General features: G+C 44.0%; 1 protein-coding gene across 1 annotated transcript in view; it reads left to right on the top strand.

Annotated features, from left to right (window-relative positions):
* The first annotated feature begins 273 nt into the window (after positions 1-273).
* Positions 274-23468, top strand: part of LOC137421869 (protein argonaute-1-like) — a 59982-nt gene continuing 36787 nt past the window's right edge. Inside the window, exons 1-6 of the mRNA XM_078773178.1 lie at positions 274-436; positions 1477-1865; positions 2039-2175; positions 2345-2476; positions 3173-3260; positions 22222-22369. Coding sequence (XP_078629304.1) covers positions 1666-1865; positions 2039-2175; positions 2345-2476; positions 3173-3260; positions 22222-22369 — 705 coding nt within the window. The 5' untranslated portion in view covers positions 274-436; positions 1477-1665. The remainder of the gene's footprint in view (positions 437-1476; positions 1866-2038; positions 2176-2344; positions 2477-3172; positions 3261-22221; positions 22370-23468) is intronic.

Consider the following 23468-nt stretch of genomic DNA (forward strand, 5'->3'; position numbering starts at 1 on the left):
ATGGCGATTTCTTTACCAAACTCCGGAAGCCGTTCGCTTTGGACCGAACCATTTCATGTAAATAGAGGGGGGGGTTCTGTGGTCGTTGCGAATGGACCAAACCATTCATGTAAATAGAGGGGGGGGATTGTCACTGTACTCGCAAGCCGTTCGCCGTTCGCTTTGGCGTTGCGAATGGACCAAACCATTTCATGTAAATAGAGGGGGGGGATATAATTTTAGATAGATATATAGTACGGGCATATATATAGTACGGGCATGCCCTAGTGTGTTCAATCTTGGAGGTGTTCGAGCCCCCGGCAAGACCGAGTGTGGGTGTCCTCGGAAGTAGCATCAGTCTGCGGACGAACCTCTTCCAGCTGGACATCCCCAAAGGCGTCATCCACAACTATGACGTGCAAGTCTGTCCCGAAAAGTGTCCACGGAGACTCAACAGGTCGTGTTGCAATCAAGACTACACCTGGTTAAAAATACCGTTCACATTGTGATACAATCCTAGAATTTGGTAGTGTTCTTTTTATATAGATGCTCTTTAAACATAGTCGATTAGCCAACTGGAAATTCAATAGAGAGACCATTTTATTCAAGATGGCCGCCAAAATTGCTAAAATGTGCCATGAACTCTTTAATATTGTATTTTGGACGTACGAGTATCGTTAGGTAAATGTAAAATTTTAACTACCTCATAGATAATATATAATTCTGTGATTTGTATATTTACACTCGTACATCCTAAATATAATATTACAAAGTTTATGGCACATTTTCCCAATTTTGGCGGCCATTTTGTCTTTTTGTTGCATTTCGAATTGGCTAATCGAGTGGACCTAACGCATGTCTATGGAAGAACATCAATGCAAAATTTTGTGCTTGTATCTCTAAGTGAACGATTCACACTAAGACCATTTCCTCTTATAGTCCATTTCACCATACCACGTGACTAGTTGTGAGATCTGAGGGCAAATTTAACTTGTTGACAAATGTTAACAACGTATAATACAATGGTGTGTTGTCTTTTACCGTGACTTGCGTTCAAGGAAAAAAAAATGTGAAAACTTTTCACCGCAGTGGATTCATTAGTTGTTTTCTTTCCGCTAGTTGGATTCCGGTCGGGTTGAACATCAGGTGTAATAAATATTTTAACAAAGGCAGAAGTATAAATAAACACGTGCTACACTGGGAAAACAAATCTGAGTTTCATAAGTGAGGATCTATTTATTACGTACACAAATATGGTGGAATATTTTGCACTCCACCCCATGCTCCATACATGCCTCTGTTTTTCCTTCCTACTTATTCTTTATTCCTTCCTCCTTCCAACCTTCTTTCTATCCTCCCTCCTGTACGTCATAAATCGATGACGGCCAACAGCACCGGCACACCTCGGATATAAAATATATACATTCATCATGTCACAAAGGGTATAAAATGACCTGTGAGATCTCACTGAACTCGTCCCTGCGGCCTGCTATGCAGAGAGGTCATCCAGCACATGATCAAGTCCTACAAGCAGATATTTGGCGAGACAATTCCCGCCTACGATGGATTCAAAAACCTCTACACTGCCACACCGCTGCCCATTGGATGTGACCATGTAAGTTACCAGAAGGTCGTCGACAGCTTTTACTTTCTCGTGCAGTTGACCGCACTTGCTCTGTGCTGGTGATGTTCTTCAAACAGGTCGAGCTGGAGGTCATCTTGGATGGGCACGTTTGGAGTAGTCGTAAGTTCTTGGTTTCTTTGCGTTGGGTTGCTGCCGTCAACTTTCGCCTCCTGCACAACTCTTTGGTCGGGCAGAGTGCTCCGGTGCCCCGTGACTCGATGATCGCTCTCGATGTCATAATGCAACATCTGCAGTCGATGAGGTTAGCAGTTTTTGCCAACATTTTTGTGCAAGTTCTTTTTTCAATATAATTTTGGCGTTCGAGTTCAGCAAAAGATTTCCTTTTCCCTTTTGCTGAAGCCGTGGAGAAGGTAAAATCATTTTATTTCTATACCCTGCTCCTAACTAGCTCCTCAATTGATTTTTGACCCTCAGGTACACACCTGTGGGGAGATCATTTTTCTCTGAATCCATGCATCATGTCCACCCGCTGGGATTTGGTCGAGAGATCTGGTTCGGCTTCCATCAGTCGTTACGACCAGCGATGTGGAACGTCCTGCTCAATGTCGATGGTGTATAATCCATGGTTTCTTATTCCAAGGGCTATATTTTATTTATCTTTCGTTTGACGGGGTGAGGAGAGATGCCATTGACCTAAGAGTGTGGAGCTAAGACCTGTATGGCCACTCTCTTCCTCTGTTCTTAATCCGACTATCAATTTTTCCCCCCATTTCCATGTAGTATCGGCTACAGCTTTCTACAAAGCACAACCGGTGTTGGACTTTCTTTGTGACGTTCTTGGTCTGTCATCTCCATTTAATCGGGCATTCCTCACAGAAGCTCAGCATGTCACCTTCAGCAGGGAGATTGCAGGTATGCCACCATCACTGTGACAATCTCTGCTGCGCATATCATGTTGATGCCTCTACTCGTTGTCATCGTAGAACGAAGGTTCACCCCCTGTAGATTACAGCAGGAATTTCTAATTTGTTCAGGTTGCCAGTCTCACCTACACTTTGTGAAGGACACATTGGGATCTTTAATACATCCGAGGGTCAGGACACATATTGATGCATCACCCTACCTGCAAAACACCAGGGTGGCAGTTTATAGCTGGTTCAGTATTCAAACTCAGACTAGACAGCTCAGAGGCTGTGCGTTCCTCTAGTCTAGGCTATCCTGCTAACCTGGTGCCCCTACTGCAGTCATGGAAAACAGCTTTCAACCTTGCAATGTCCTCTGTGGGATCAACACTCATTTTTTTTTACAGTTTGAGAAAAATATTGATCTCACTTGGACTGCAAATTACAGTGAGCGCAGTGTCTCTGCGGTTTTTAGCATTAACTGAACCGACTCAGGTAGAACATGTCCTAGGATGACAGACAAAGTGTCTGTAAATGATGCCGAATGTCCCCCCAGTAAAGTTAATGTTCATTTTGCACGTTTCTTCGTCAAATAAATGTTTTTTTTCATGTTTTCTTCATTCACACATGTTATTGTCTACAGAATGCTTTTCCTTGTTTGTTTGTTTCTAATCCTGTTCAATTCCTGTGCATGTTTGATTCTCAGGAATGAAGGTGGAAATTTCACATCGTGGACAGTCTAAGCGCAAATATCGAGTGTGCAGCCTTTCCCACAAATCTGCAGACCTCCAAACGTAGGGAGGGCAAGTCCAGTCGGGCCTCATACCATCAGAAGGGGGGCACACCCACCCTGTCCCCCCACAAATGAAAGAGGCGACAAAAACATTGCCTTCTTCTTCGTTCATCATCGATTAAGGATGCGGCTGTGCTGCTGATGCAATACCCTCTCCGCTGGTTGTCGCAGGAATTTGTAATTTGTTCATGAAGTCGGTGATAGTGCGCCAACTCTTTGCGAAGAACTCCGTGGAATCTTTAACTTCCACCAACTAATGTCGCAGATGGGTCGCTGTGACTCGTCCATCGGAGGAACGGCACACACATTGATGAATCACCCTGCCTCTGAAACCTCAGGATGGCAGCTTATAGGTGGGTCGGGATTGGAACCCAGACTAGACAGCTTAGAGGTGGGTCGGGATTGGAACCCAGACTAGACAGCTTAGAGGTGGGTCGGGATTGGAACCCAGACTAGACAGCTTAGAGGTGGGTCGGGATTGGAACCCAGACTAGACAGCTTAGAGGTGGGTCGGGATTGGAACCCAGACTAGACAGCTTAGAGGTGGGTCGGGATTGGAACCCAGACTAGACAGCTTAGAGGTGGGTCGGGATTGGAACCCAGACTAGACAGCTTATAGGTGGGTCGGGATTGGAACCCAGACTAGACAGCTTAGAGGTGGGTCGGGATTGGAACCCAGACTAGACAGCTTAGAGGTGGGTCGGGATTGGAACCCAGACTAGACAGCTTAGAGGTGGGTCGGGATTGGAACCCAGACTAGACAGCTTATAGGTGGGTCGGGATTGGAACCCAGACTAGACAGCTTAGAGGTGGGTCGGGATTGGAACCCAGACTAGACAGCCTAGAGGTGAGTAAAACATTGCCGATATACAAGGAAGGTTCAAATTTGACTTCGCCTTTTATTCACCCATGTCTGTAGGTCACGAAACCCACATTCGCTTCGCTTTTCAGTCGTTCAGAGTCCAGGTCAAATTGGAACGACCCCTAAAGTTTCACTCTGACTGTTGGAAAACAACTCATTTTGTCTTCCCATTGTGTTTTATTTAACACGTATCAATGACGTAAAGTTCTACAGTTATCCACGGCTAAATATGATCCCGTGCGAATGAGAACTGCATTAGGAATATTTGTGGTCTGGTGATGGCGTCTTTGGTGGCCAAACGCTGATCTGGGACAATCGACTCTTCCAGTCACCCCAAATCTTGCAGGGGGAGGGGGGGCGAGGGGGGGGGGTGGCATAGGGAGAATTGGGTGTTTTACTGTTTTTAAAGAGACTTTGACAACAAATCTGTTTTAACATTTTTCAGGTTTCAGTACTCTCTAATATTGCTCTCCTCATTGACAATGAAGGAAATGATATTTATTTATCTATATTTACCCTCGCCAGAGGAGAGGGTATTGCATTTGAGTCCGTTTGTTACTTGCCGGAAAAGATTCCGGCAAGTATGTTGATCGGTTGGTTTGTCTGTCTGTCTGTTTGTCTGTTTGTTCGCAGTACTACGTGTCTACACCGTTGCACATAGAATCGCCAAACGTTACATACATATTTGTCTTACCCTGGAATAGACTGTGCCCTGTGCCCAATTTATAACTCTCTCGGCCCAAGGCCTCCATTATATTATCATAATTCGATAATTCGACAAGTACAAAACTTCATCCAATCAAGATGCAATTTATTGAGCGACATGACGGCATAAACTGGTGCAGAAAAAAAATTAATGATGACGTCATCTGTCACGTGCTTCGGCCGCCATCTTGGAAAAACCGAAAAACTTTGCACCTCTATATCTCCGAAAGTGCTGAATAGAAAAAATTGAGACATAGCTCATCTATATAATAATACCGTAAGGATTCGACTTTGTTATCCCTTTTACACCGCACCCAGTGACCCGATGCCCACGGCACTAATGGATTTACGATCTACGAACCGTGCTCTTTGTTTATCACGTACAGCCATACTCGAAAAATCTGAATTAGCCGACGTTGGGGCCCAAAAGCATCCGATTAACGGCCGATACGACGCCATCTTACGACGCCATCATATTGGCGTCTGCTGGGTGAAGGCGCAGCAAGCCGTCCGCTGATTGGACAGTCGAAGGCGACAGCAAGCCGTCCACTGAGTGGACAATCCAGAGCATGCATTCCGCCATTTGTGCCGGTGTCATCGATCGCGGTGTACGCTAACCTCATCAGGTGGGTTTACCATAATTTATTCCATATACTGTGATTACGACGAAGTGAAACCGATCAGCAGCCCATCAGTATCATATAAAGCAATAAATACCAAGGCTTCAGCCTCTGAAAGCTTAAAACAAAGTGTACTTCGCCGAGTGACGAAACGTAGGCGTAGGCCTAGGCCCTACCTATCCAGTTGTGTTTCCGTTGTGGCCATGATCTCAACAAATGGCGTAGGCCATGTGGCGTAGGGTAGGTCATGATCAGCCCCCCCCCCCCCTCCCCCCTTCGTTTCACCAACTCCTGCATCTGCCACCGTTCATGATTATCAAAGTAGGCTTTACCCTGTTCACGATAAGGTAGAAATCAGTGAGTTGTATACGAAGAGATAAAAGGATGGCATTGACTTCGAGACGGTACGTGATATTTTCAAAAGTATATCGTAGCGTTGTCATTTAAGTAGATTGCAATAAATACGTTGGTCATATACGCACTCTTCATTCTCATCTTTCTTCCTAACTCTTACTCGGACAAGCAAATCCCCTATGCCATCCATAATGGTACACTCTATCCATACACCACATCCTCCCTTCCGTGGATGTTCCACGGGTTTCGGCTAGTTGTAAAGAACTCTCCATGGGGAATAAAATAGGTTAATGATGATGTCATTGGTGCCTCCATTATCACGTCATAATTCGACAAGTACAAACCTTCATCCAAACAAGATGCAATTTCTTTAGCGCCATGTTGGGAAATAAACTGGTGGAGAAAAAAATAATGATGACGTCATCGGTCACGTGCTTCGGCCGCCATCTTGGAAAAACCAAAAACTTTGCACCTCTATATCTCCGAAAGTGCTGAATAGAAAAAATTGAGACATGGCTCATTGTAAAGAACTCTCCATGGGGAATAAAATATGTTAATGATGATGTCATAGGTGCCTCCATTATGACGTCATAATTCGACAAGTACAAAACTTCATACGATCAAGATGAAATTTCTTGAGCAACATCAAGGAATAAATTAGTTTAGAAAACAAATAATGATGACGTCATAGGTCACGTGGTTCGGCCGCCATATTTGTCCAAAATGGCTGATAAAAAAGTACATTCCGGCAGGTCCTCGGTCTCTGATCGATTTGTCATCCGTTTGTCTGTCTGCCTGTGTGCAACACTACGTCTACACCGTTGCACGGAGAATCGCCAAACTTTACACACATATTTGTCTTGCCCTGGAATAGACTGTGCCCAATTTTTAACTCTCTCGGCCCAAGGCCTCCATTTTGACGTCATAATTTGATAATTTGACAAGTACAAAACTTCATCCAATCAAGATGCAATTTCTTCAGCGACATGTCGGCATAAACTGGTGGAGAAAAAAAACAATGATGATGTCATCGGTCACATGGTTCAGCCACCATCTTGGAAAAAGCGAAAAATTTTGCACCTCTATATCTCCGAAAGTGCTGAGTAGAAAAAAATTGAGACATGGCCCATTGTAAAGAATTCTCCATGGGGAATAAAATATGTTAATGATGATGTCATTGGTGCCTACATTATGACGTCATAATTTGACACGTACAAAACTTCATCCGATCAAGATGCAATTTCTTGAGCGCCATGTCAGCATAAACTGGTGAAGAAAAAAAAAAATGATGACATCATCAGTCACGTGGTTCGGCCGCCATCTTGGAAAAACGGGAAAAATTTGCACCTCTATATCTCCGAAAGTGCTGAATAGAAAAAATTGAGACATGGCTCATTGTAAAGAACTCTCCATGGGGAATAAAATATGTTAATGATGATGTCATAGGTGCCTCCATTATGACGTCATAATTCGACAACTACAAAACTTCATCCGATCAAGATGAAATTTCTTGAGTATAATCTAGGAATAAATTAGTTTAGAAAACAAATAAATATGACGTCATCGGTCACGTGGTTCGGCCGCCATCTTGGAAAAACCGAAAAACTTTGCACTTCTGTATCTCCGAAAGTGCTGAATCGAAATAATTGAGACATGGCTCATTGTAAAGAACTCTCCATGAGGAATAAAATATGTTAATGATGATGTCAAAGGTGCCTCCATTATGACATCAAAATTTGACAAGTACAAAAATCAAGATGAAATTTCTTGAGCATAATCGAGGAATAAATTAGTTTAGAAAACAAATAATGATGACGTCATCGGTCACGTGGTTTGGCTGCCATATTTGTCCAAAATGGCCGATAAAAAGTACATTCCGGCAAGTCTTTGGTCTCTGACCGATTTTTCATCTGTTTGTTACTTGCCAAATCGAAGATTTTTCAAGTATATTGGTCGGTTGCGTTTGTGGTTCTGTCTGTTTGTCTGTTTGTCTGTTTGTCTGTTTGTTTGTTTGTTTGTCTGTTTGTCACCGGCCTACAGGTCTCAATTCTAAACCGATTGTCACGAAACTTCACCAAGTTGTCTAGGTCGTCCCAATTGAGAAGCCTATTGATTTTGAGGTTCAAGATCAAAGGTCATTGGAGGTCAAATTTCTAAAATCGCCATTATAAACCCGATTGACTTGAAAATTTAATAACATTTGTATATTGAGTCAATAAATTGGGAAATGAACTATTTTTGAGGTCAAAAGGTCAAAGGTCAACTCAAGGTCAAGCTACCAAAATCATCAGTTTTCAACTGAAAACCCATCAATTATCATCCGATTGACTTGAAAATAGAACAGGATTTGTGCATTGCCTCACTGAATTGGGAAACCAACTATTTATGAGGTCAAAAGGTCAAAAGTCAACTCAAGGTCAAACTTCTAAAATCATCAATTTTCATCTGAAAACCCATGCATTTTCATCCGATTGACTTGAAAATAGAACTGCATTTGCATGTTGCCTCACTGAATTGGGAAACCAACTACTTATGAGGTCAAAAGGTCAAAGGTCAACTCAAGGTCAAACTTTTAAAATCATCACTTTTCATCCCGTTGACCCGAGCTTTGATCAAGATGGTAAATTTTAATCTTCATGAAATGGACAATTTGCTGTATCAATGGAAAACTTTGGGGGGGGGGGGGGGGGGAGGGCTATTTTGCAAGTATCGTGCTACGCATGACGTCTTCTTGTTTGTCTGTTTGTCCGCACAGAATAAATATGATTTTCTCTGCAACCGTTGGTCCAATCGACAGGAGATTTTCACCATACGTGCAACTCTACGTGTAGAATTTTTAATGATAATTATGACGTCATAGGTCACGTGGTCCAGCCGCCATATTGGAAAAACCGAAAAAGTTTGCACCTCTATATCTCCAAAAGCGCTGCACAGAAAAAATTGAGACATGGCTCCTTGTAAAGAACTCTCCAAGGGGAATAAAATATGTTAATGATGATATCATAGGTGCCTCCATTATGACGTCATAATTCGACAAATACAAAACTTCATCCTATCAAGATGAAATTTATTGACCGTCATGTAGGCATAAATTGGTGGAGAAAAAAAAATGATGATGTCATCGGTCACGTGGTTCGGCCGCCATCTTGGAAAAACCGAAAACATTTGCACCTCTATATCTCTGAAAGTGCTGCATCGAAAAAATTGAGACATGGCTCATTGTAAAGAACTCTCCATGGGGAATAAAATATGTTAATGATGATGTCATAACTGCCTCCATTATGACGTCATGATTCGACAAGTACAAAACTTCATCTGATCAAGATGAAATTTCTTGAGCATAATCTAGGAATAAATTGGTGGAGAAAAAATAATATTGATGACGTCATCGGTCACGTGGTTCGGCCGCCACATTTGTTTTCACACAAAAGCCTTAAACGCCACTGAAAACACATCCTGGCGAGGGTCTGCAATCTCTGATTGCTCTTTCTTGTTCTATTTATTATTTGCTTATCTATATCTATTTTTATTTATCGACAAGCCTGGCGTTGGCTTAACGATTAAAGTTTTAGGGTATTGAGTTTAGGCCCTGTTGTGCCATTAAATAACACCAGGTGGGTTGACTCGGCCTGTCATCCTTTCGAAGTCGGCAAAATGAGTACCAGCTTACTGGAAACTGGGCACTGCATCAGTGGCACAGCCGTACTGTCAGCAATGCTACAGCCCCAGGCTGCATACAAAATGGTGATATTTATCTATTTTGCACATTTCTTTCCATCTTTCTGTACAGGTGCGAGGCTCATGGAAGAGCAAGGTGGAAATGACAGTGGGACAAACATCAAGGGAATGAACGAACAGGAAAAGAAAGGGAGGAAACACTGAACCTAGCAAGTAACATTGTATGATTCGATTCACATGCAATAAAATAAATAAATAATACATTGATCAATACATTGATTATTTACACATTTTTTGGTTTGGAAGTAGATTATTGATGGGAAATAAATTTTGTATGAACAAACGTTGGTTCATGGAGGAGCTAAACAATGGAGAGCAGCAGGTTCGCAGACTTGCAGGGGATTCACTGGGAACAGGGTGACAAAGATGTCTCACATGAGGGTAATGAGTGGTAGGAAGGATTAGGGTGGGGAACGGGGTCAGTGGAGGTAGAAGAGAGCAGGAGGCGGCCATGGGAGAAAGCATGAGGTGACTATTGGCAGCACTCTTAAAAGACTGGAGGAACGGGCACGAGACTGTAGGCACAAGGTGTCGGTTCCACAGATGGGTATTCTCTAGCTTTGGATACCGTAAAATGGGGTGAATAGGGACAGCAAGGTGAATAGGGACACAAACTGAAAAAAAGTTCGGAAACTCTTTTCGCTGAAAATTGATAACCATACTGATTTGTTGATATTTGGGTTGAAAGTGTTCTGTTGTTTTTTTTAAAAGCAACTTATAGTCCCTATTAACCCCATATATGGGGTAAATAGGAATAAATAGGATTTTTATGGCTGTCCCTATTCACCCCGTTTTACAGGTGAATAGGGACAGTCACTAATACAAAAAAATAATAATCAAGAAATAGGGACAGTTTGGAGAAACTTTTTATGCCATTTTTTTTTTCATTGGCACTGTGGTTTATATTATGGGTGCATATTATGTGCATCCATCTGAGCTATCAATTTAGCAATAAGTTGGAAACTCAGGATTGTTTCTTGATTATTATTATTTTTTATTAGTGACTGTCCCTATTCACCCATAAAACGGGGTAAACCCGTAAAACGGGGTGAATAGGAACAGCCATAAAAATCCTATTTATTCCTATTTAACCCATATATGGGGTTAATAGGGACTATAAGTTGCTTTTTAAAAAAACAACAGAACACTTTCAACCCAAATATCAACAAATCAGTTTGGTTATCAATTTTCAGCGAAAAAAGTTTCCGAACTTTTTTTCAGTTTGTGTCCCTATTCACCTTGCTGTCCCCATTCACCCCATTTTACGGTACTTTGATCCAGACACGTCAAATCTAGTTGCTTTAAAATATGAAATGTAAAAATCTCTTATCTTTTTTCACTCTTTTTAGCATCGAGATCAAATTAATTGAGATATTAATCTTTCACTCGATCACCTTCTCCCCCTACTTTCCATCCACTGCGATACCTGTGCATTGTGAATGGATTCGTCGTGCCACAAGACTGAGCACGATGCAAAAGCCGCAGCGAGGCCCTGACGAATCGGGTGTCGCTTGAAACTCGAGCCTTGGCCTGCTCTGGGCTCCGGGCCGTCCTCGGGTTAAACAGACGGGTCATGGTTACAATTTTATTTAATTTTTGGTACAATTATTCATTTGGGCTGAGAATTGTGATCGTAAATCGATAATTTTGTGCGATGCTTGGAATGTTTTTTTTTAACGCGGAACGAGCATTAGGATGGGGTTTGGAAATGGAGCAAAAACACTTTGTGAGGGTGCCTTGAATTCCAGATTCTTCAATCAAAAGAATTTATGCGATCAACCTTTTTGTTTGCGTTGGAATTAGAATGGTCGGCCCCAAAGCTCTTTGGGTTGGTCGGTTCTAGTCTGTGGTTATGGTGGTTGCCAGCGCTTAAGGGTTCATAATCTTACATGAAGTTTAAAGGATGTTATTCCATGCTTGGGGAAACTGAGCTGGTTTCTGGAAAGTAAATGTTGTCCTTGGATTAATTATCAATCATAATTAACCATCTTCAAAGAAGGGGACTGCGGTTTGGTCTACATATGGCTCAAGTCCACAAATTGTGGTTCACTGTCTACCTGGGAATGGGTAAAAAAAATGCCCTCTTGATTCTACACGTGGCCCAAGTCCACACATTGTGGTTCACTGTCGACCTGAGAATGGGCACAAAATGCCCTCTTGATTCTACATGTGGCCCAAGTCCACACATTGTGGTTCACTGTCGACCTGAGAATGGGCAGAAAATGCCCTCTTGATGCTACATGTGGCCCAAGTCCACACATTGTGATTCACTGTCGACCTGAGAATGGGCACAAAATGCCCTCTTGATTCTACATGTGGCCCAAGTCCACACATTGTGGTTCACTGTCGACCTGAGAATGGGCACAAAATGCCCTCTTGATTATACATATGGCCCAAGTCCACACATTGTGATTCACTGTCGACCTGAGAATGGGCACAAAATGCCCTCTTGATTCGACACATGGCCCAAGTCCACACATTGTGATTCACTGTCGACCTGAGAATGGGCACAAAATTCCCTCTTGATTATACATATGGCCCAAGTCCACACATTGTGATACACTGTCGACCTGAGAATGGGCACAAAATGCCCTCTTGATGCTACATGTGGCCCAAGTCCACACATTGTGATTCACTGTCGACCTGAGAATGGGCACAAAATGCCCTCTTGATGCTACATGTGGCCCAAGTCCACACATTGTGATTCACTGTCGACCTGAGAATGGGCACAAAATGCCTTCTTGATGCTACATATGGCCCAAGTCCACACATTGTGATTCACTGTCGACCTGAGAATGGGCACAAAATGCCCTCTTGATTATACACATGGCCCAAGTCCACACATTGTGATTCACTGTAGACCTGAGAATGGGCACAAAATGCCTTCTTGATGCTACATGTGGCCCAAGTCCACACATTGTGATTCACTGTAGACCTGAGAATGGGCACAAAATGCCCTCTTGATTATACATGTGGCCCAAGTCCACACATTGTGATTCACTGTCGACCTGAGAATGGGCACAAAATGCCCTCTTGATTCGACACATGGCCCAAGTCCACACATTGTGATTCACTGTCGACCTGAGAATGGGCACAAAATTCCCTCTTGATTATACATATGGCCCAAGTCCACACATTGTGATTCACTGTCGACCTGAGAATGGGCACAAAATGCCCTCTTGATGCTACATGTGGCCCAAGTCCACACATTGTGATTCACTGTCGACCTGAGAATGGGCACAAAATGCCTTCTTGATGCTACATGTGGCCCAAGTCCACACATTGTGATTCACTGTCGACCTGAGAATGGGCACAAAATGCCCTCTTGATTATACACATGGCCCAAGTCCACACATTGTGATTCACTGTAGACCTGAGAATGGGCACAAAATGCCTTCTTGATGCTACATGTGGCCCAAGTCCACACATTGTGATTCACTGTAGACCTGAGAATGGGCACAAAATGCCCTCTTGATTATACACATGGCCCAAGTCCACACATTGTGATTCACTGTAGACCTGAGAATGGGCACAAAATGCCTTCTTGATGCTACATGTGGCCCAAGTCCACACATTGTGATTCACTGTCGACCTGAGAATGGGCACAAAATGCCCTCTTGATTATACACATGGCCCAAGTCCACACATTGTGATTCACTGTCGACCTGAGAATGGGCACAAAATGCCCTCTTGATTCGACACATGGCCCAAGTCCACACATTGTGATTCACTGTCGACCTGAGAATGGGCACAAAATTCCCTCTTGATTATACATATGGCCCAAGTCCACACATTGTGATACACTGTCGACCTGAGAATGGGCACAAAATGCCCTCTTGATGCTACATATGGCCCAAGTCCACACATTGTGATTCACTGTCGACCTGAGAATGGGCACAAAATGCCCTCTTGATGCTATATATGGCCCAAGTCCACACATTGTGATTCACTGTAGACCTGAGAATGGGCACAAAATGTCCTCTTGATTATACATATGGCCCAAGTCCACACATTGTGATTCACTGTCGACCTGAGAATGGGCACAAAATGCCTTCTTGATGCTATATATGGCCCAAGTCCACACATTGTGATTCACTGTCGACCTGAGAATGGGCAGAAAATGCCCTCTTGATGCTACATATGGCCCAAGTCCACACATTGTGATTCACTGTCGACCTGAGAATGGGCACAAAATGCCTTCTTGATGCTACATGTGGCCCAAGTCCACACATTGTGATTCACTGTCGACCTGAGAATGGGCACAAAATGCCTTCTTGATGCTACATGTGGCCCAAGTCCACACATTGTGATTCACTGTCGACCTGAGAATGGGCACAAAATGTCCTCTTGATGCTACATGTGGCCCAAGTCCATACATTGTGATTCACTGTAGACCTGAGAATGGGCACAAAATGCCTTCTTGATGCTACATGTGGCCCAAGTCCATACATTGTGATTCACTGTAGACCTGAGAATGGGCACAAAATGCCTTCTTGATGCTACATGTGGCCCAAGTCCACACATTGTGATTCACTGTCGACCTGAGAATGGGCACAAAATGCCCTCTTGATTATACATATGGCCCAAGTCCACACATTGTGATTCACTGTAGACCTGAGAATGGGCACAAAATGCCTTCTTGATGCTACATGTGGCCCAAGTCCACACATTGTGATACACTGTCGACCTGAGAATGGGCACAAAATGCCCTCTTGATTATACATGTGGCCCAAGTCCACATATTGTGATTCACTGTAGACCTGAGAATGGGCACAAAATGCCCTCTTGATTATACATGTGGCCCAAGTCCACACATTGTGATTCACTGTCGACCTGAGAATGGGCACAAAATGCCCTCTTGATGCTATATATGGCCCAAGTCCACACATTGTGATTCACTGTAGACCTGAGAATGGGCACAAAATGTCCTCTTGATTATACATATGGCCCAAGTCCACACATTGTGATTCACTGTCGACCTGAGAATGGGCACAAAATGCCTTCTTGATGCTATATATGGCCCAAGTCCACACATTGTGATTCACTGTCGACCTGAGAATGGGCAGAAAATGCCCTCTTGATGCTACATATGGCCCAAGTCCACACATTGTGATTCACTGTCGACCTGAGAATGGGCACAAAATGCCTTCTTGATGCTACATGTGGCCCAAGTCCACACATTGTGATTCACTGTAGACCTGAGAATGGGCACAAAATGCCTTCTTGATGCTACATGTGGCCCAAGTCCACACATTGTGATTCACTGTAGACCTGAAAATGGGCACAAAATGCCTTCTTGATTATACATGTGGCCCAAGTCCACACATTGTGATTCACTGTAGACCTGAGAATGGGCACAAAATGCCTTCTTGATGCTACATGTGGCCCAAGTCCACACATTGTGATTCACTGTCGACCTGAGAATGGGCACAAAATGTCCTCTTGATGCTACATGTGGCCCAAGTCCATACATTGTGATTCACTGTAGACCTGAGAATGGGCACAAAATGCCTTCTTGATGCTACATGTGGCCCAAGTCCATACATTGTGATTCACTGTAGACCTGAGAATGGGCACAAAATGCCTTCTTGATGCTACATGTGGCCCAAGTCCACACATTGTGATTCACTGTCGACCTGAGAATGGGCACAAAATGCCCTCTTGATTATACATATGGCCCAAGTCCACACATTGTGATTCACTGTAGACCTGAGAATGGGCACAAAATGCCTTCTTGATGCTACATGTGGCCCAAGTCCACACATTGTGATACACTGTCGACCTGAGAATGGGCACAAAATGCCCTCTTGATTATACATGTGGCCCAAGTCCACATATTGTGATTCACTGTAGACCTGAGAATGGGCACAAAATGCCCTCTTGATTATACATGTGGCCCAAGTCCACACATTGTGATTCACTGTCGACCTGAGAATGGGCACAAAATGCCCTCTTGATTCGACACATGGCCCAAGTCCACACATTGTGATTCACTGTCGACCTGAGAATGGGCACAAAATTCCCTCTTGATTATACATATGGCCCAAGTCCACACATTGTGATACACTGTCGACCTGAGAATGGGCACAAAATGCCCTCTTGATGCTACATGTGGCCCAAGTCCACACATTGTGATTCACTGTCGACCTGAGAATGGGCACAAAATGCCCTCTTGATGCTACATGTGGCCCAAGTCCACACATTGTGATTCACTGTCGACCTGAGAATGGGCACAAAATGCCTTCTTGATGCTACATATGGCCCAAGTCCACACATTGTGATTCACTGTCGACCTGAGAATGGGCACAAAATGCCCTCTTGATTATACACATGGCCCAAGTCCACACATTGTGATTCACTGTAGACCTGAGAATGGGCACAAAATGCCTTCTTGATGCTACATGTGGCCCAAGTCCACACATTGTGATTCACTGTAGACCTGAGAATGGGCACAAAATGCCCTCTTGATTATACATGTGGCCCAAGTCCACACATTGTGATTCACTGTCGACCTGAGAATGGGCACAAAATGCCCTCTTGATTCGACACATGGCCCAAGTCCACACATTGTGATTCACTGTCGACCTGAGAATGGGCACAAAATTCCCTCTTGATTATACATATGGCCCAAGTCCACACATTGTGATTCACTGTCGACCTGAGAATGGGCACAAAATGCCCTCTTGATGCTACATGTGGCCCAAGTCCACACATTGTGATTCACTGTCGACCTGAGAATGGGCACAAAATGCCTTCTTGATGCTACATGTGGCCCAAGTCCACACATTGTGATTCACTGTCGACCTGAGAATGGGCACAAAATGCCCTCTTGATTATACACATGGCCCAAGTCCACACATTGTGATTCACTGTAGACCTGAGAATGGGCACAAAATGCCTTCTTGATGCTACATGTGGCCCAAGTCCACACATTGTGATTCACTGTAGACCTGAGAATGGGCACAAAATGCCCTCTTGATTATACACATGGCCCAAGTCCACACATTGTGATTCACTGTAGACCTGAGAATGGGCACAAAATGCCTTCTTGATGCTACATGTGGCCCAAGTCCACACATTGTGATTCACTGTCGACCTGAGAATGGGCACAAAATGCCCTCTTGATTATACACATGGCCCAAGTCCACACATTGTGATTCACTGTCGACCTGAGAATGGGCACAAAATGCCCTCTTGATTCGACACATGGCCCAAGTCCACACATTGTGATTCACTGTCGACCTGAGAATGGGCACAAAATTCCCTCTTGATTATACATATGGCCCAAGTCCACACATTGTGATACACTGTCGACCTGAGAATGGGCACAAAATGCCCTCTTGATGCTACATATGGCCCAAGTCCACACATTGTGATTCACTGTCGACCTGAGAATGGGCACAAAATGCCCTCTTGATGCTATATATGGCCCAAGTCCACACATTGTGATTCACTGTAGACCTGAGAATGGGCACAAAATGTCCTCTTGATTATACATATGGCCCAAGTCCACACATTGTGATTCACTGTCGACCTGAGAATGGGCACAAAATGCCTTCTTGATGCTATATATGGCCCAAGTCCACACATTGTGATTCACTGTCGACCTGAGAATGGGCAGAAAATGCCCTCTTGATGCTACATATGGCCCAAGTCCACACATTGTGATTCACTGTCGACCTGAGAATGGGCACAAAATGCCTTCTTGATGCTACATGTGGCCCAAGTCCACACATTGTGATTCACTGTAGACCTGAGAATGGGCACAAAATGCCTTCTTGATGCTACATGTGGCCCAAGTCCACACATTGTGATTCACTGTCGACCTGAGAATGGGCACAAAATGTCCTCTTGATGCTACATGTGGCCCAAGTCCATACATTGTGATTCACTGTAGACCTGAGAATGGGCACAAAATGCCTTCTTGATGCTACATGTGGCCCAAGTCCATACATTGTGATTCACTGTAGACCTGAGAATGGGCACAAAATGCCTTCTTGATGCTACATGTGGCCCAAGTCCACACATTGTGATTCACTGTCGACCTGAGAATGGGCACAAAATGCCCTCTTGATTATACATATGGCCCAAGTCCACACATTGTGATTCACTGTAGACCTGAGAATGGGCACAAAATGCCTTCTTGATGCTACATGTGGCCCAAGTCCACACATTGTGATACACTGTCGACCTGAGAATGGGCACAAAATGCCCTCTTGATTATACATGTGGCCCAAGTCCACATATTGTGATTCACTGTAGACCTGAGAATGGGCACAAAATGCCCTCTTGATTATACATGTGGCCCAAGTCCACACATTGTGATTCACTGTCGACCTGAGAATGGGCACAAAATGCCCTCTTGATGCTATATATGGCCCAAGTCCACACATTGTGATTCACTGTAGACCTGAGAATGGGCACAAAATGTCCTCTTGATTATACATATGGCCCAAGTCCACACATTGTGATTCACTGTCGACCTGAGAATGGGCACAAAATGCCTTCTTGATGCTATATATGGCCCAAGTCCACACATTGTGATTCACTGTCGACCTGAGAATGGGCAGAAAATGCCCTCTTGATGCTACATATGGCCCAAGTCCACACATTGTGATTCACTGTCGACCTGAGAATGGGCACAAAATGCCTTCTTGATGCTACATGTGGCCCAAGTCCACACATTGTGATTCACTGTAGACCTGAGAATGGGCACAAAATGCCTTCTTGATGCTACATGTGGCCCAAGTCCACACATTGTGATTCACTGTAGACCTGAAAATGGGCACAAAATGCCTTCTTGATTATACATGTGGCCCAAGTCCACACATTGTGATTCACTGTAGACCTGAGAATGGGCACAAAATGCCTTCTTGATGCTACATGTGGCCCAAGTCCACACATTGTGATTCACTGTCGACCTGAGAATGGGCACAAAATGTCCTCTTGATGCTACATGTGGCCCAAGTCCATACATTGTGATTCACTGTAGACCTGAGAATGGGCACAAAATGCCTTCTTGATGCTACATGTGGCCCAAGTCCATACATTGTGATTCACTGTAGACCTGAGAATGGGCACAAAATGCCTTCTTGATGCTACATGTGGCCCAAGTCCACACATTGTGATTCACTGTCGACCTGAGAATGGGCACAAAATGCCCTCTTGATTATACATATGGCCCAAGTCCACACATTGTGATTCACTGTAGACCTGAGAATGGGCACAAAATGCCTTCTTGATGCTACATGTGGCCCAAGTCCACACATTGTGATACACTGTCGACCTGAGAATGGGCACAAAATGCCCTCTTGATTATACATGTGGCCCAAGTCCACATATTGTGATTCACTGTAGACCTGAGAATGGGCACAAAATGCCCTCTTGATTATACATGTGGCCCAAGTCCACACATTGTGATTCACTGTCGACCTGAGAATGGGCACAAAATGCCCTCTTGATGCTACATGTGGCCCAAGTCCACACATTGTGATACACTGTCGACCTGAGAATGGGCACAAAATGCCCTCTTGATGCTACATGTGGCCCAAGTCCACACATTGTGATTCACTGTCGACCTGAGAATGGGCACAAAATGCCTTCTTGATGCTACATGTGGCCCAAGTCCACACATTGTGATTCACTGTCGACCTGAGAATGGGCACAAAATGCCTTCTTGATGCTACATGTGGCCCAAGTCCACACATTGTGATTCACTGTCGACCTGAGAATGGGCACAAAATGCCTTCTTGATGCTACATGTGGCCCAAGTCCACACATTGTGATTCACTGTAGACCTGAGAATGGGCACAAAATGCCTTCTTGATTATACATATGGCCCAAGTCCACACATTGTGATTCACTGTAGACCTGAGAATGGGCACAAAATGCCCTCTTGATTATACACATGGCCCAAGTCCACACATTGTGATTCACTGTCGACCTGAGAATGGGCACAAAATGCCTTCTTGATGCTACATGTGGCCCAAGTCCACACATTGTGATTCACTGTAGACCTGAGAATGGGCACAAAATGCCTTCTTGATTATACATATGGCCCAAGTCCACACATTGTGATTCACTGTAGACCTGAGAATGGGCACAAAATGCCTTCTTGATTCTACATATGGCCCAAGTCCACACATTGTGATTCACTGTAGACCTGAGAATGGGCACAAAATGCCCTCTTGATGCTACATGTGGCCCAAGTCCACACATTGTGATTCACTGTAGACCTGAGAATGGGCACAAAATGCCTTCTTGATGCTACATGTGGCCCAAGTCCACACATTGTGATTCACTGTCGACCTGAGAATGGGCACAAAATGCCTTCTTGATTCTACATATGGCCCAAGTCCACACATTGTGATTCACTGTCGACCTGAGAATGGGCACAAAATGCCCTCTTGATTATACATGTGGCCCAAGTCAACACATTGTGATTCACTGTCGACCTGAGAATGGGCACAAAATGCCCTCTTGATGCTACATGTGGCCCAAGTCCAGACATTGTGATTCACTGTAGACCTGAGAATGGGCACAAAATGCCCTCTTGATTATACATATGGCCCAAGTCCACACATTGTGATTCACTGTCGACCTGAGAATGGGCACAAAATGCCCTCTTGATGCTACATGTGGCCCAAGTCCACACATTGTGATTCACTGTAGACCTGAGAATGGGCACAAAATGCCCTCTTGATTATACATGTGGCCCAAGTCCACACATTGTGATTCACTGTCGACCTGAGAATGGGCACAAAATGCCCTCTTGATGCTACATGTGGCCCAAGTCCACACATTGTGATTCACTGTAGACCTGAGAATGGGCACAAAATGCCCTCTTGATTATACATGTGGCCCAAGTCCACACATTGTGATTCACTGTCGACCTGAGAATGGGCACAAAATGCCCTCTTGATTATACATATGGCCCAAGTCCACACATTGTGATACACTGTCGACCTGAGAATGGGCACAAAATGCCCTCTTGATGCTACATGTGGCCCAAGTCCACACATTGTGATTCACTGTCGACCTGAGAATGGGCACAAAATGCCCTCTTGATGCTATATGTGGCCCAAGTCCACACATTGTGATTCACTGTCGACCTGAGAATGGGCACAAAATGCCTTCTTGATGCTACATATGGCCCAAGTCCACACATTGTGATTCACTGTAGACCTGAGAATGGGCACAAAATGCCCTCTTGATTATACACATGGCCCAAGTCCACACATTGTGATTCACTGTAGACCTGAGAATGGGCACAAAATGCCTTCTTGATGCTACATGTGGCCCAAGTCCACACATTGTGATTCACTGTAGACCTGAGAATGGGCACAAAATGCCCTCTTGATTATACATGTGGCCCAAGTCAACACATTGTGATTCACTGTCGACCTGAGAATGGGCACAAAATGCCCTCTTGATGCTACATGTGGCCCAAGTCCACACATTGTGATTCACTGTCGACCTGAGAATGGGCACAAAATGCCCTCTTGATTATACACATGGCCCAAGTCCACACATTGTGATTCACTGTAGACCTGAGAATGGGCACAAAATGCCTTCTTGATGCTACATGTGGCCCAAGTCCACACATTGTGATTCACTGTAGACCTGAGAATGGGCACAAAATGCCCTCTTGATTATACATGTGGCCCAAGTCCACACATTGTGGTTCACTGTAGACCTGAGAATGGGCACAAAATGCCTTCTTGATGCTACATATGGCCCAAGTCCACACATTGTGATTCACTGTAGACCTGAGAATGGGCACAAAATGCCCTCTTGATTATACACATGGCCCAAGTCCACACATTGTGATTCACTGTAGACCTGAGAATGGGCACAAAATGCCTTCTTGATGCTACATGTGGCCCAAGTCCACACATTGTGATTCACTGTAGACCTGAGAATGGGCACAAAATGCCCTCTTGATTATACATGTGGCCCAAGTCCACACATTGTGATTCACTGTCGACCTGAGAATGGGCACAAAATGCCCTCTTGATTCGACACATGGCCCAAGTCCACACATTGTGATTCACTGTCGACCTGAGAATGGGCACAAAATTCCCTCTTGATTATACATATGGCCCAAGTCCACACATTGTGATACACTGTCGACCTGAGAATGGGCACAAAATGCCCTCTTGATGCTACATGTGGCCCAAGTCCACACATTGTGATTCACTGTCGACCTGAGAATGGGCACAAAATGCCTTCTTGATGCTACATATGGCCCAAGTCCACACATTGTGATACACTGTAGACCTGAGAATGGGCACAAAATGCCCTCTTGATTATACACATGGCCCGAGTCCACACATTGTGATTCACTGTCGACCTGAGAATGGGCACAAAATGCCCTCTTGATGCTACATGTGGCCCAAGTCCACACATTGTGATTCACTGTCGACCTGAGAATGGGCACAAAATGCCCTCTTGATTATACATATGGCCCAAGTCCACACATTGTGATTCACTGTAGACCTGAGAATGGGCACAAAATGCCTTCTTGATTGGTATATTACAAACAAAGTACCCTCCCACGCCCGTCCCCGAAGGAATATCTTTATTTAGAAATTTGCAATGTTTGAATGCATTGAATTATAAATTATGGTCTTTTGCAAGTTAAATATGATATGCAGTGTCACAGTTCTCAATGTCCGGTTCAGGTTCCCTCTGCTAATGGCCAACGGACAACGAGTGGAGTGCTCGGTCGCGCGTTACTTCCGTGACAAGCACAAGGTGCAGCTGCGGTTCCCACACCTGCCCTGCTTGCATGTTGGCCACAGGGAAAAGCACACTTTCCTCCCACTCGAGGTAAACAAGGGCTGTTTGCACATCTTCCCTCCACAGAATTCACCTTCATTTACATGATTAAGCTGGGCTCAAAATGGGCTGACAGCAAATGTCGTCTTATTGAAACTATATTGCATCCATAACTATCTAAATGATAGATATTGGGTTTGAGGTCGTGCCTTGCTTTGATTCCCGACCTGGTGATTCATTTACATTTTGTACACAGCACGTGGCTGCTGGTTTGCATCATTATTGGGGGCGAGACTGTTGTCCTGAGCCCGGTTGCTAGAAGTCCGGATAAACACGATCCCGTGGATAAAATTTATCCTCAGGATAGGTTCTGTTGTTCAAGGCCTGAATAACTTTATCTGCTGCACAAATGAGTGACTTTTCCGAATATACTAACTTTATCTGCTGCACAAATGAGTGACTTTTCCGAATATACTAACTTTATCTGCTGGATAAATGAGTGACTTTTCCGAAGATACTAACTTTATCTGCTGCACAAATGAGTGACTTTTCCGAATATACTAACTTTATCTGCTGCACAAATGAGTGACTTTTCCGAATATATACTAACTTTATCTGCTGCACAAATGAGTGACTTTTCCGAATATATACTAACTTTATCTGGTGCACAAATGAGTGACTTTTCCGAATATACTAACTTTATCTGCTGCACAAATGAGTGACTTTTCCGAATATATACTAACTTTATCTGCTGCACAAATGAGTGACTTTTCCTAATATATACTAACTTTATCTGCTGCACAAATGAGTGACTTTTCCGAATATACTAACTTTATCTGCTGCACAATTGAGTGACTTTTCCGAATATACTAACTTTATCTGCTGCACAAATGAGTGACTTTTCCGAATATACTAACTTTATCTGCTGGATAAATGAGTGACTTTTCTGAATATACTAACTTTATCTGCTGCACAAATGAGTGACTTTTCCGAATATACTAACTTTATCTGCTGGATAAATGAGTGACTTTTCCGAATATACTAACTTTATCTGCTGGATAAATGAGTGACTTTTCCGAATATACTAACTTTATCTGCTGCACAAATGAGTGACTTTTCCGAATATACTAACTTTATCTGCTGGATAAAT

The sequence above is a fragment of the Myxine glutinosa genome, chromosome 2 (genome assembly GCF_964187855.1).
Source record: "Myxine glutinosa chromosome 2, kmMyxGlut1.1, whole genome shotgun sequence".
NCBI lineage: Eukaryota > Metazoa > Chordata > Myxini > Myxiniformes > Myxinidae > Myxine > Myxine glutinosa.